We start from the raw sequence: 12,946 nt of genomic DNA on the forward strand, positions 1-12,946 counted from the left end.
GCCAAACACTTTATTATTGCTATAAATCTCTGTGTGTTTCTTTGGGACTGAAAAGCTGTAGGACCAGGTGATACAGATATTCTGTCTAAACAAATTATATATTTGACAGAAAAATTAAAATATACATGGGAAAAATATCTTCGATAGGATAAAAATGTACTGGTTAAAAACTTCCCTTTCAAAAACAGGAATTTATGATGACTCTTAGTTCTATACAAAATAATGTTACAACTCACTGATAATAAAAATGTCCAAATTAAAATATATGTTGGTGCAAACTGTATTTAGAAGAAACTGTTTAAAAGGTCAACTTGGAACTGTATTGGTATCAACCCTGGAGAAATAAACTCTCTCTTACAGGGTAAATATCAATTTCCTTTGAAAAGAAATTTGTCAACATCTGCCAAAGTTACAATTATATTTAGTCCTTGACCAACTATTTCAATAAATTAATTTTATATTACATGAGACACGTGTGGGTCGCCTCTGTTGTGCTATCATTTGCAAAAGCAGAATATTGAAGACAACCTAACAGTCTACCAGTCGGGCATTGGATAAATACAGCATGGCTCATTTACAAATGAAACCCTGCACACTGGCACAGAACAACCTGAATTTGCCAGGGGGTAGATGCTGGAGCAAATGTTCCTGATTGCTATGGAGAGAGGGTATACTTTGAAGAAGACCATGAAAGGAGAACCTAAGTGTTAGCCTGCGTGTGGTGTCTTAGGTGATACTGGGGATTACGCCTGGTCATGCGCTCTACCACTGACTATATACCCACCCCTCCAGCTTTCATGTTTTATCCAGAGACAAGGCATCCCTAACTTGCCGACTGTGGTCTTGAACTCATTTTATGAGCTGGGCAGGCCTGGATTTATGTTCTTTCTGTCAAGGATTGTTGCATAGCTGGAATGATAGCCCTGCAACACCAGACCAGCTACTATGGTTTTTGTTGTTGTTGTTGTTGTTTTTGCTTAATTTTTAAACAATACTAATGTATTATCTACTCAAACCTTAATTTACTCAAATAATTAACCATGAAGTCTGTTTAAAAAACACACGTTATTTTCTATTAGCATTAACCCCAATTAAGCCCAAATCTCCACGATGGAGCCCTAACTTAGTCTCATCTCTAACAACCTACAATACAGCTGTCACCTAAAGAATAATTCATATGCTTTTAACTCTTGCTTCTACTTTGAAGTAACAGCCCAAAGTGGTTCCTACCTAAGAAATAGAATACACAGCTAACCACCATTTGCCCAAGTTTTCCAAAATGGATGTCATAATTATTATATGGCTTTCAGAAAACAATTTGTACAACTTAGAGTCTTGGCTGTTTTCTGCTTTTATAATCCCCTTCCCCCTTTTGCATTGCATAGGTTTAAAAGTGAAAGAAAATACCCATTTTGAGCTCTGGGTAGCAAAGGGAAGACAGGGAGCCAGTCAGTCCTCAAGCATGTCATCTACACTGTGTTCATGGTCTGTCTGAAGCCATGATACAGATATCTGTGACCAGTACCATGGCTAAGCTTGAAAGTCATAAAAAAAAAACTTTTTATGGTATCTCCTGAAGTTGAATACATACACATCCCATGCCCCTGCAAGTCCCATCTTAAAGGAACAAAAGAAGGCACGTAGGCGGTCTCTTTAGAAAGGTACCCATAATGCTCCAGCAGGACGGGTCTCACACATTCACCAGGATTGAGAGGGATAAACTTGTGAAGTGTGCCAACCATGAAAATCTACACAGCAATGAGAAGTAAGGCCTGGGATTCGATGCAACAATCTCACACAATCAGAGTTCTGTGCTAAATAAGACAGACAAAAAATGGAGCAAAAGATGCTATTTTATTTTTAGGTTCAAATCGCAGGAACCAACCTTCAGCTTTGGAGGTGACAGGGATCGGGGAAGACATTGCTAAAGACAGCACAGATGACTGCCTGCTGGGCACCATCACCCACAGCATGAGGGACACAGCCATCCCGATTTATTTATTAGCAGACTTTTTTGTGGTTTTGTCGTGCATTTAAAAACTTTAAAAAAAAAAAAAAAAAACATTCCAAGCAGGAACAAGCCATGGCAAGCTGGAATAAGTCAAGAGTCATGGGTGAGTTTTGGATAAGTCATGGACTTAGCTATTGAAAAATGTTCCTCCTGTCCGTGCTAACACACCAATCAAATTCCATACACAGGGTTATTAGGGGAAATGCTCTCAGATGAAATTCCTGAAGAACTGTGCATCCATCTGGGTTGACTGATGGTGCAGAGCGGTTTCTCAATCCCCCCAGAAGTAAGAAGCAAGAGGGAGCAGCTGCTGAGCTGTAGGGAGAGTGCAGCTATAGTCGCGTGTTCAGGCTCAGAAGCCCCAGATGATTGAGATCACCACCAAAGCTAATTTTCTAGATAATCAAAAATGTTCTCATTATACAACTCCTTCATTTAAAATGAAATCATTTTAATGGAATCCTCCTAAATTGTATTTCACACATCCCTGCCCTTTTGAAGATCCACAAACGGAGTTTAACCTTTGCAACAAATGACAACAATAGCAATTAAGGACCATCTTGTGCCAGGTGCTACCCAAACTGTCTCTCTAACGCACCCCTCCATCTTATTTGCCACTGAATCCTTGTGCCTTGGGTCTTAGGATTATTTCTACTTTAAGTGTAAGATCAGGTTGATTAAATAAAGGTCATGACATGCACAGAAATCACCGAGCCAATAGTGTGGAGAAGCAGGGACTGTCTCTGACTGTGGTAGTTTTACTTCTCTTATGTATAGAACCTTGGGACATTTAGCTTCTCTAGGATCATGAATTATAGGCTCAATGTCCTTTGTTTATGGCTAGAAACCAATTATGAGTGAGTACAGCCCATATTCCTCTTTTTGGGTCTGGCTTACCTCACTCAGGATAGTGTTTTCTATTTCCATCCATTTGCATGCAAAATTCAAGAAGTCATTGTTTTTTACAGCAGAATAGTACTCTAATATGTATATATTCCAAACTTTCTTCATCCATTCTTCCATTGAAGGGCATCTAGGTTGTTTCCAGGTTCTGGCTATTACAAACAACGCTGCTATGAACATAGTTGAGCATATACTTTTGTTGTATGATAGGGCATCTCTTGGGTATATTCCCAAGAGTAGTATTGCTGGGTTCCAGGGGTAGGTTGATCCCGAATTTCCTGAGAAACCGCCACACTGCTTTCCAAAGTGGTTGCACGAGTTTGCATTCTCACCAGCAATGGATGAGTGTACCCCTTACTCCACAACCTCTCCAGCAAAGGCTATCATTGGTGTTTTTGATTTTAGCCATTCTGACAGGTGTAAGCTAAATAAGAAGGTGAACCCAAAGTAAAACATATAGTCATTCTTTTGGATATTAACCTTTATCAGGTGATGAAAGGAGACAGAGACAGAATCCCACATTGAAGCACTGGACTGAAATCCCAAGGTCCAAATCAGGAGCAGAAGGAGAGAGAGCAAGAGCAAGGAACTCAGGACCTCGAGGTGTGCACCCACACACTGAGACAAAGGGGATGTTCTATCGGGAACTCACCAAGGCCAGCTGGCCTGGGTCTGAAAAAGCATGGGATAAAACCAGACTCGCTGAACATAGAGGACAATGAGGACTACCGAGAACAATGGCAATGGGTTTTTGATCCTTCTGCACATACTGGCTTTGTGGGAGCCTAGGCTGTTTGGATGCTCACCTTACTAGACCTGGAAGGAGGTGGGAGGTACTTGGACTTCCCACAGGGCAGGGAACCCTGATTGCTCTTTGGGCTGATGAGGGAGGGGAAATTAATTGGGGGAGGGGGAGGGAAATGGGAGGCGGTGGCGGGGAGGAGGCAGAAATCTTTAATAGATAGATAGATAGATAGATAGATAGATAGATAGATAGATAGATAGGTAGGTAGGTAGGTAGGTAGATAGATAGATAGATAGATAGATAGATAGATAGATAGATAGATAGATAGATAGATAAGTGAAAATAAAAAAAACCCTTGGGACAGGTGCGTTCCTATATGTCACGTACATGTGGTCAGTGCCAGGTTCTTCCTCACGTGTTTCCCTGCTTATGTGTTGAGACTGGGCCTCTCACTGGTCTCAGATCCACGGACTGGACGAGGCTGACTAACAAGGGATTCTCCTGTCTCCACCATCACCACCCACTCCTGCACTGGGATTTTAAAGAAATACCACCATATCAGCCTTTTATTTTAAACACAGGATCTTGTGAATCAGTTCCAGGCATCCCCGGACTTTTCTGTGTGTCTGTGTGCACACTTGTATGTGCAGACGCACACATGAGCACATGTGTGTGCTCCAGAGGATGTCTTCTGGTGCCCTCTTCTGCTGCTCTCCAAATTATTTATTGAAATGGGGTTTTTCACTGAACCTAGAGCCTGCTGCTTTGTCTTGACTGACTGGCCAGGGAGCCCAGGGAATCCACCTGTCTCCACTCCCAAGTTGTATACTGCCTTTTGTCATATGGGGGTCATAACAGTTATTCTTGGTTGTCAACTTGACTACATCTGTAAGCGACTGGGCGCACCTGTGAGGGTTTCTTCCTCTTTCTTAAGACAGGATTTCTCTCTGTAGCTTTGGAGTCTGTCCTGGAAATCACTCTGTAGACCAGGCTGGCCTTAAACTTACAGAGATCCACCTATCCCTGCCTCCCTAGTTCTGGGACTAAAGGCCTGAACCACCACTGTCTGTCTGAGGTTTTCTTTGTTTGTTTGTAAATGTGGGAAGACCAACTTTTAATCCAGACCTTTTGAAGTGGGAAAATCCATCTTAAATCTGGTTCACACCTTCTGCTAGCAGCCTATATAAGGGCATGGAAGAAAGAAGCTTGCTCTTGGCCTGCACACTATCTCTGGCAAGTCTATTCACTGACATCAGACCCAACTTCTTTGGAGTTCTGGTGTCTACTGAAGACCAGATGAGACATCCAGCCTCGTAGACTGAGCAACTACTAGATTCTTGGACTTTCTACTAGTATACAGACATTGTGGGACCAGTTGGACCATGGCCTATAAGCCATTCTAATAAATCCCCTTTATAATGTATGATACATATTCTCTATCAGTTTAGTTTTTCTAGAAAATACTGACTAATACAGATTTTGGTACCAGAAGTGGATGATAGGCAAGACAATACTGATGGCCCTCAGACCCACCAATAGTTGCCTCTAGACTTAAGGCAAAGCAGACTCATCGAGCAGAAGTAGAAAGTGCAGCACATAGGGAGGTGCACCACACTACTCAAGGGTTTAATGAGTTTGCTAATTCGTTCAATCAGAAGTCTGGGCAACAAGTGTGGGAATGGATTTTAAGAGCATGGGATAATGGTGGAAGGAACATAAAGCAAAATCAGGCTGAGTTTATTGACATGGGCCCATTGGGTGGAGATTCTAGGTTTAATATGGAAGTTTGCACACTTAAAAACGGTGTCAAGAGCTTGTTCGAATGGTTGGTGGGAACATTTGTCCAAAAGTGGCATACAGAAGAGAGTTGGAGACGCCTGACATCCCTTGACTTGGTGTGGCTGAAGGGATTTTGAATGTTCAGGGACATTGCAATACCAGAGTGTATACTGTGTAAAACCTAATCCTCTGCAATGGGAAACCCAGCCCTTCACTAACCCTAAAGACACAAATGGCGAGAGAGTCACCAGCACATTTGAAGAGCTTTGTTGTCTCCCTTTTCCTTGTGCCAGACCTTTGGGTTGGAGATGCTGCTGCTCAGGTGAATGAATTAAACGCAAGGGGCTTGGGCTCTGAGGCAGAGGGGTGAGGTGGCAGCACTCAATTACAAAAAGCAAAGTGATTATGGTTATCATAGTTAAACCGATGTTCATAATGGTATGACCCATAATGGCCAGCATACACAAAGTGATTTTGTGATGGCATGATGTGTATGGCCATACCTTAGGTACTCCCTAATCCAGTGGTTCTCAACCTTCCTAATGCTATGACCCCTTAATACAGTTCCTCATGCTGTGGTGATCCCCAGCCATAAAATTATTTTTATTGCTACTTCATAACTGCAATTTTGTTACTATTATGAATCATAATGCAAATATCTGATAAGCATCTAGTCTTAGGTGACCCCTGTGAAAGGATCACTCAACCCCCAAGGAGGTTGTGACCCACAGGTTTGAGAACCACCAGGTTAATCAATCATGGTGTTCCTAGGCATGAAACAGATAAGAAGAGGTAGCATGATTAGTAGAACCTCAAAGACAGAAATTGGGGTTCAACCCCGAAAGTCAGAAAAGCAAAACAGCCAGCCACTGGCTCTTACCTCTACCTCAGTCTGAAATGATGAGCCTGCCTCCAGGAATCTCAGAATATGACAGCGTGTGAGAGCGGTGTCCTCCTGTCTTATATTCCTCTCTAGTGCTGGAATTGAAGGCGTGCACCAATACCACCGGGTTTCTATGGCAAACTAGTGTGACTACTGCGATTGAAGGTGTGTGTCACCACTGCCTGGTCTGTAAGGTTGATCAATGCAAGCTTTATTTATTAAAATACAAATAAAATAACACCACTAGAGTCTACTAAATTTTTGTTTGATCTGCATAAGTGGAAAAATTCTCAAACAAATGAAAGAAAGGCTACACTGGATCGTGGCAAAGGGATCTCAGCCTGTGAATCAATTTCCAGACTTGAGCCAGTTTGCAAATCCAGAACCTTTTGGGTGAAAGATACCCAGGTTTCCCTGAGGAAGATCTTGCTAAAATACCTAAATGTTTAACTGTTAGCCTTTCTCCAGTCCTGCCCCAGAGGGACACATGGCCTTTTACATGGGGAACTGAGAATTAGAGGAAAGGAAACAAGAGGCTTTCTGGGGTCTGTTGGATATTAACTCTGAATTGGCACTGACTCTGGAAGACCCCAAGAAATATTGTGGCCCTCAATTAAAGTAAGGGGCATATGGAGATCAGGAGGGTGGGCTGAAGTCCAACTCTCAGAAGGCACAGTGAGTTTCCAAAATCACCCTGTGATTATTCCCCAGTCCCACAATGTATAAGAGAGAGATATTCGTAGAAGTTGTCAGGATTCTCACAGTAGGTTCCTAATGCATGAAGTGGGTACTATTACAGTTTGAGTGAAACCTGGAACAGAAGAAGGCTCTTCAACAGGTCTAGGTTGATCTGCAGGCTGCTCCACATTTGGACCATACGATCCAGCAGGCCCAATGGTAAATGGAGTGTCTATGTCGGATAGGGATGCTCTTTTCAAGTCCTATAGGTGGATCACAGAAGAGACCTTTGGGATTTTGGAGCAAGGCTCTACCTTCATCTGCAGACAACTATTCTCCTTTGAAAGACAGATCTTGGCCTGATATTGAGCGTTGGAGGAAAATGAATATCTGACTATTCATCATCAAGTTACCATGTGACCTGAGCTGCCTATCATGAGCTGGGTGTTATCTGATCCATGAAGCCATAAAGTTGGATATTCACAGCAGCAATCTATTATCAAATGGAAGTGGTATAGATGTGACTGGGCCCAGGCAGAGCCTGCAGGCATGAACAAGTTATGTGAAGAAGTTGCAGAAATGCCTGGGCTGTCTACTCCCATTACCATGCCATGGATTACCCAGCATGCACAAGTAGCTGCATGGTCAGATGATCAGTATGGTCCTATGATCAGCTGACTGAGGAAGGGAAGACTAAGAACCTGGCTTACAGATGGTTCTACATGTTATATAGGCATCACCCAGAATTGGAAAACTGTAGAACTACAGTCTCTTTCTGGGACAATCCTAAAAGACATTGGCGACGGGAAATCTTCACAGTGGGCTGAACCTCAGGTAGTACACATGACATACAGGTTTTTTGTTTGTTTGTGTGTTTGTTTTTTGGAAGGAGAAATGACCAGATATGAAATTGTTCACTGACTCATAGGGTAGATGGTCAGAATGTAGAAAATTGGTGAGAAAGATATCTGGGGAAGTGTATTTGGATGCAAATGGGCAAAGGATGCGAAGATACCTGTGTCCCATGTAAATGTTCACCAACAGTGACCAGCAGAGGAAGAGCTCAATACTCAAGCAGATAGGATGACCCATTCTGTGAGCAGTCAGCCTCTCTCCCCAACCATCCCTGTCATTGCCCATTGGACCCAGAAAGTGGCCATGGTGACGCAGATGGGGGCTCTACATGGGCCCCACAACATACAGTTCCACTCACCCAGGCTGCTCTGACTACAACTGCTGCTTAGGGCTAGATCTACCAAGAGCAGAGACCAACACTGAGCCCCAGATGTGGCACCATTCCCCTAGGTGGCCAGTCAGCAACCTGGTGGCAGATTGACTACATTGGACCATTTCCTCTGTGGACAGGACAAGTCTTTGTCCTTACTGGAGTAGGTACTTATTCTAGTTAAGGATTTGCCTTTCCTGCAAGTAATGTTTCTCTGTCAAAACTAGCAACACTAATTTATAGAGCTCTATACAGTATTGTTTCTGACCCAGGAACTCACATTACAGCCAGAGAAGTATGACAATGGGTCCATGATCATGAAGTGCACTGGTCTTACCATATTCTCCACTATCCTGAAACATCTTGCCTGATAGAAAGGTAAAATAGCCCTTTGAAGACAGATTAAAAAGCCAGTTAGGTGGCAGCAGTCTGGAGGGCTGGAGCAGTGCTTTCTGAAAGGCGGTGTATGTCTCGAATCAACTTCCAGTATATGTTTGTTATGGGTTCTTCCATAGCCAGGATCCATGGATCCAGGAATCAAGGGCTAGAAAAGTGCATAGTTCTGTTCACTATAACCCCTAGTGACACACTAGTAAAACTGCTTTCTGTTCCTGAGACCTTAAGTTCTGCTGGCCTAAAAGTTTTGGTTTCAGAGCAGGGAGCACTCAAGCCAGAAGACAGAATAAACATTCACTGAACTGGAAGCTCAGATTTCCCCATGGCCACGCTGGGCTTCTGATGCCCTTAAGCTAACAGGCAAAGAAAGGAATAACAGTGCTAGCAAAGGTGACTGATCTAGATTACCACGGGGAAATGGGATTGCTTCTCTACAAGGCAGGTAAGAAAGATCATGTCTGGAGTGCAGGAGATCCTTTAGGGTGTCTCTTGGTGCTCCCATGTCTTGTGAGTAAAGTTAATGGGGAACTATAGCAGCCTAATCCAGGCAGGATGACAAACGGCACAGCCCCAGGAGGAATGAAAGTATGGTTCACTCCTCCAGGAAAAGAGCCAGGACATTCTGAAGTGCTTGCTGGGGGTAAAAGAAAGTACAGAATGGGTAGTAGAGGAAGGGAGTTATAAACACCAGCTAAGGCGACGTGACCAGCTGCAGAAATGAGGATAATAGTTAGCATAACTGTCTCTGTCGTAGTTTGTTAGGATGTGTTTTTACAGATATTCATGTTTTTTCCTCATTATATTTATCATGCAATATAACATCAATTAAGAGAATATCAGTATTTATCATATTTGAGTTTTAGTGTTAAAAGAATGTCCCTCAAGGGGCATTACCACCTACTCTAAAATTTATAATGTGCTTACAGTTGTACAAGTGATAGTTACATTAGGTGTAATTATGACCTGGTTATTATTTTCATTTGTAGATGAAGGTAAACCATAAGGAAATATGATTGTGTATCAAGTTGACAAGGCATGGATTAGTGATGGCTATTCTTGGTTAACAACCTGACTACATCTGGAATTAATTAAAACCCAATTGGCTGGATAGGCCTGTGAGGATTTTACTTCTTAATTAAATCATTTTAAGTGGGAAGACCCACTTTTAATCCAGATCTTTTGCCATGGAAAGATGCTTCTTTAATCTAGGCTACCCTTCTGCTGTCAGCCTGTATAAAGAACATGCGTGGATGAAGAAGGTGTGCTCTCTGCCTGCTTGCTCGTGATGGCAGGTGTATATCGAAGATCAGCTGAGAAATCCAAGCTCATGAACTGAACAACTACTGTATTATTGACATTCCATTGATAGACATTGTTGGACTAATTGGATAACAGCCTGTAAGCCATTCTAATAAATCCCCTTTATACCTTTATATGTGGGAGCGCATGCGCAAGAACACACACACACACACACACACACACACACACAATCAGTTCTGTTCCTCTAGAGACTCCTGACTAATACAGCTCTATTCCACCATGTCAATGGGTGGACAAGAACACTGGCTGGGTTTTTAGAAAAGATTTGAGCTCTTATCTTTTTCCTTTCTCCTTCACACTTTTGTTCAGTGTACCTAGAATGAAATTTAGAACGTCTGCATTCCAGACACAGAATTAGCCTCTGAGCCTCATCCCCAGCCACCTTCATCAATATTGCTCTATCAAGCTGTTAGCAGTGTTCCACCCTCCCCAAATAACCTAATGGAAATCTAGTTTTACTTCCTTAAACTCTCAACCTTTTTAGGTCTATCTACTTGGCTAAAATAGCCCATAGAGTTGGACCAACTTCTTTACCAGCTTACAGAACCCCCTGGGCTTTTCACATTTCCACACTTTGTGGGCTGCCTCCTTTTAACAGGCAGCCCATGATGCTCATCAGATTAACACAAACACTCCTCTGCTGGAGGCCCTCGAGCCTGCAGGACCTCTCCAGAAAACAGGCAGTCTCACAGATAAGCACCAAGGCATGCAGTCTGTTGCTGTCATGTTTAAGCATTGATGCATGCCGAGAAGAAGGAGCCATTGTCCTTACCCTGTTTTCAAGCTGACCAAGGCGTCCTCTACTCCCCTCTGGTTGAATTTGGTCATGTACTGGTGCATATAGGGGTAGTTGTTACGGATATTCCTCTCTGTACTCCCATTGGGTACTGTCCCGAATCGGAAAGGCGGGGAATAGTCATGAGGTCTCTGAAACTGGAGGAGGGGAGTAGGGGAGGGAGGGATGAAAAGAAGAGAGAGAAGGAACCAGTGAGCATTCGCACAGTGACAGAGGTTCAGGATGCAGCAGTACAGAACAGTGAGAAGACCCTTTACAGCCTTAATCCCATCTCCTGTGGGTCTGTGGTCACCAGGAAGGTGGAGATAGCATCTGACTTGTGTTTTCATTTCTGCTTCCTATACTGTTGCCCGGCACCAAGCACACACCATGGTCTGTGGTTCAATGAACATTTTCTGAGGCTAGCTCATGCTAGGCATACAGTTGGCACCAAAATATGCCAAGGCTAGCTCATGTTAGGCATACAGTTGGCACCAAGATATGCTGAAGGAGTTCAGGACCTACTTTTTCCAAATTCACTTACCTGTTTTATGATGAGTTTTTCCTTTCTGTGGTTACTACCAGTCACATCTTGCTCTCATCTCCAGAAAATGGCTGTGTACTGTCACTCGTCCATCTTCCATTCTCTCGGCCATTCACACAGGCAGTATCTGTGGGATCCTAACCTCTGTCATCCACAATCCCTGGCTCATGGCAGACCCAGGAAAAGTTTGTGAGCCAAAGCTCCCACTGACTTTGTTTCCTTGGATTCTCAGATTTGCATGAAAGTTTTCTATGTTCCATGATTGTTTCTTGACTGACTGACTGGTACTACCTGCCTATAGCTCTCTCTCTCTCTCTCTCTCTCTCTCTCTCTCTCTCTCTCTCTCTNCTGTCTCTCTCTCTCTCTCTCTCTCTCTCTCTCTCTCTCTCTCTCTCTGTGTGTGTTTAAGCATGTGTGTGCATGTGTGTAAGCATTGTGTTCGTGTGTGTGCTGCTGCTCATATGTCTGCCTGTATTTAAAGGGTAGAGATCAACCTTAGATATCATTCCTCAAGACAAATCCACCTTATGTTTCGAGGCAGGGTCTTTCACTGAACCTGGAACTCTCCAGTCTGGTCTGGATGGAGTTCTGGAAGAAGAAACTCGAGGTACATGCCTACAAGGCACCTGGCTGACTGAGCAATCACTCCAGCCCCATGTTTAAATATTTAAAATATTTTATTAATATAAGATTAATTTACACAATTACCAGTTTTGTTAGAACTTTTTATGTGCATATATAATGTACTTAGGTCATGTTTCAGGATGTTAAACCCAATTAGAAGTCAATTGGTGTAGCCTGAATCCTAGAAATACAGCTGCTCCCAGAGGCAGCAGAGGCAGGGGTCATGCGGTAGAGACCGCCTCAGAACTTCCCTACAGAGTCTCTGAAGACTGAATAACATAACACTTGCCAAATTTCTGCCATGGAGAAAGCATTGGAAACAATGCTTTAGTACTTTTTGTTCATTATGGGCAGAAACAAGAGGTCAGTCGGCATTTTCTGTAAACTGAGAGTTATAAAAGTAGAAGGTAATAGTCATTAAGACCCGTGTTTTGCCAGTTTAGTTACTTTGTACTGACTGACATCTCCCAGGACTCACATGGGGGTAGCAGTGTGCTCCAACCTTCTAAAAATATTGGTCATGCAACCTCATGTAAGCTCAGATATGAGGCTAACTGTACAGCTCCATTATGTATGTGAGGAAACTGAGACTTGGGTTATATGACCTATGCAAAAGCTGGGCGTGGTGGTGCACTCAGTCTGAGGCAGGAAGGTCACAAGTTCAAGACCAATGTCTCCACACATGGAGACATTGTCTCAAAAATGGACTATATAAGGAGGACATGGGGATCTTGAAATGGCAAGAATACCCAGCAAACTTGTGCCAATGCTAGGATAAGATTCCAGGGCTCTCTCCAACTGGCAGACCATGAGCTTGCTGCAAAACCAAGAACTGCTAGAGACAGTGACCAAGCTTACTCAAGAGCGAGATCAACTGAGGCACTAGTGTTGCTTCTAAAACTCACACTTCTTTCCATTGTTAGTTTAGAAATTCCAGTTGAAAATCATTTTGTTGAAATGACTTGTGCTACGGCAGAATTGGCAGCTATAACTGGACCTGGGAGAAGGAGCCATCCATTGTCTAAACTAGAGCCTCCTGCCTGGCTGAACCTTACAGAGAGAG

The 12,946-nt window shown here is 43.1% G+C and overlaps 1 protein-coding gene across 2 annotated transcripts in view; it reads right to left on the bottom strand.

Annotated features, from left to right (window-relative positions):
• Grin2a (glutamate ionotropic receptor NMDA type subunit 2A) overlaps positions 1-12,946 on the bottom strand; it is a 411,054-nt gene that overhangs the window by 61,310 nt on the left and 336,798 nt on the right. For both annotated transcript variants that reach the window (XM_050137104.1, XM_050137109.1), the window contains exon 9: positions 10,713-10,873. In XM_050137104.1, the coding sequence (XP_049993061.1) occupies positions 10,713-10,873 (161 nt within the window). The remainder of the gene's footprint in view (positions 1-10,712; positions 10,874-12,946) is intronic.

Source organism: Alexandromys fortis, unplaced genomic scaffold (genome assembly GCF_014885135.2).
Source record: "Alexandromys fortis isolate MF-2015 unplaced genomic scaffold, M_Fortis_MF-2015_v1.1 scaffold_29, whole genome shotgun sequence".
Classification (NCBI taxonomy): domain Eukaryota; kingdom Metazoa; phylum Chordata; class Mammalia; order Rodentia; family Cricetidae; genus Alexandromys; species Alexandromys fortis.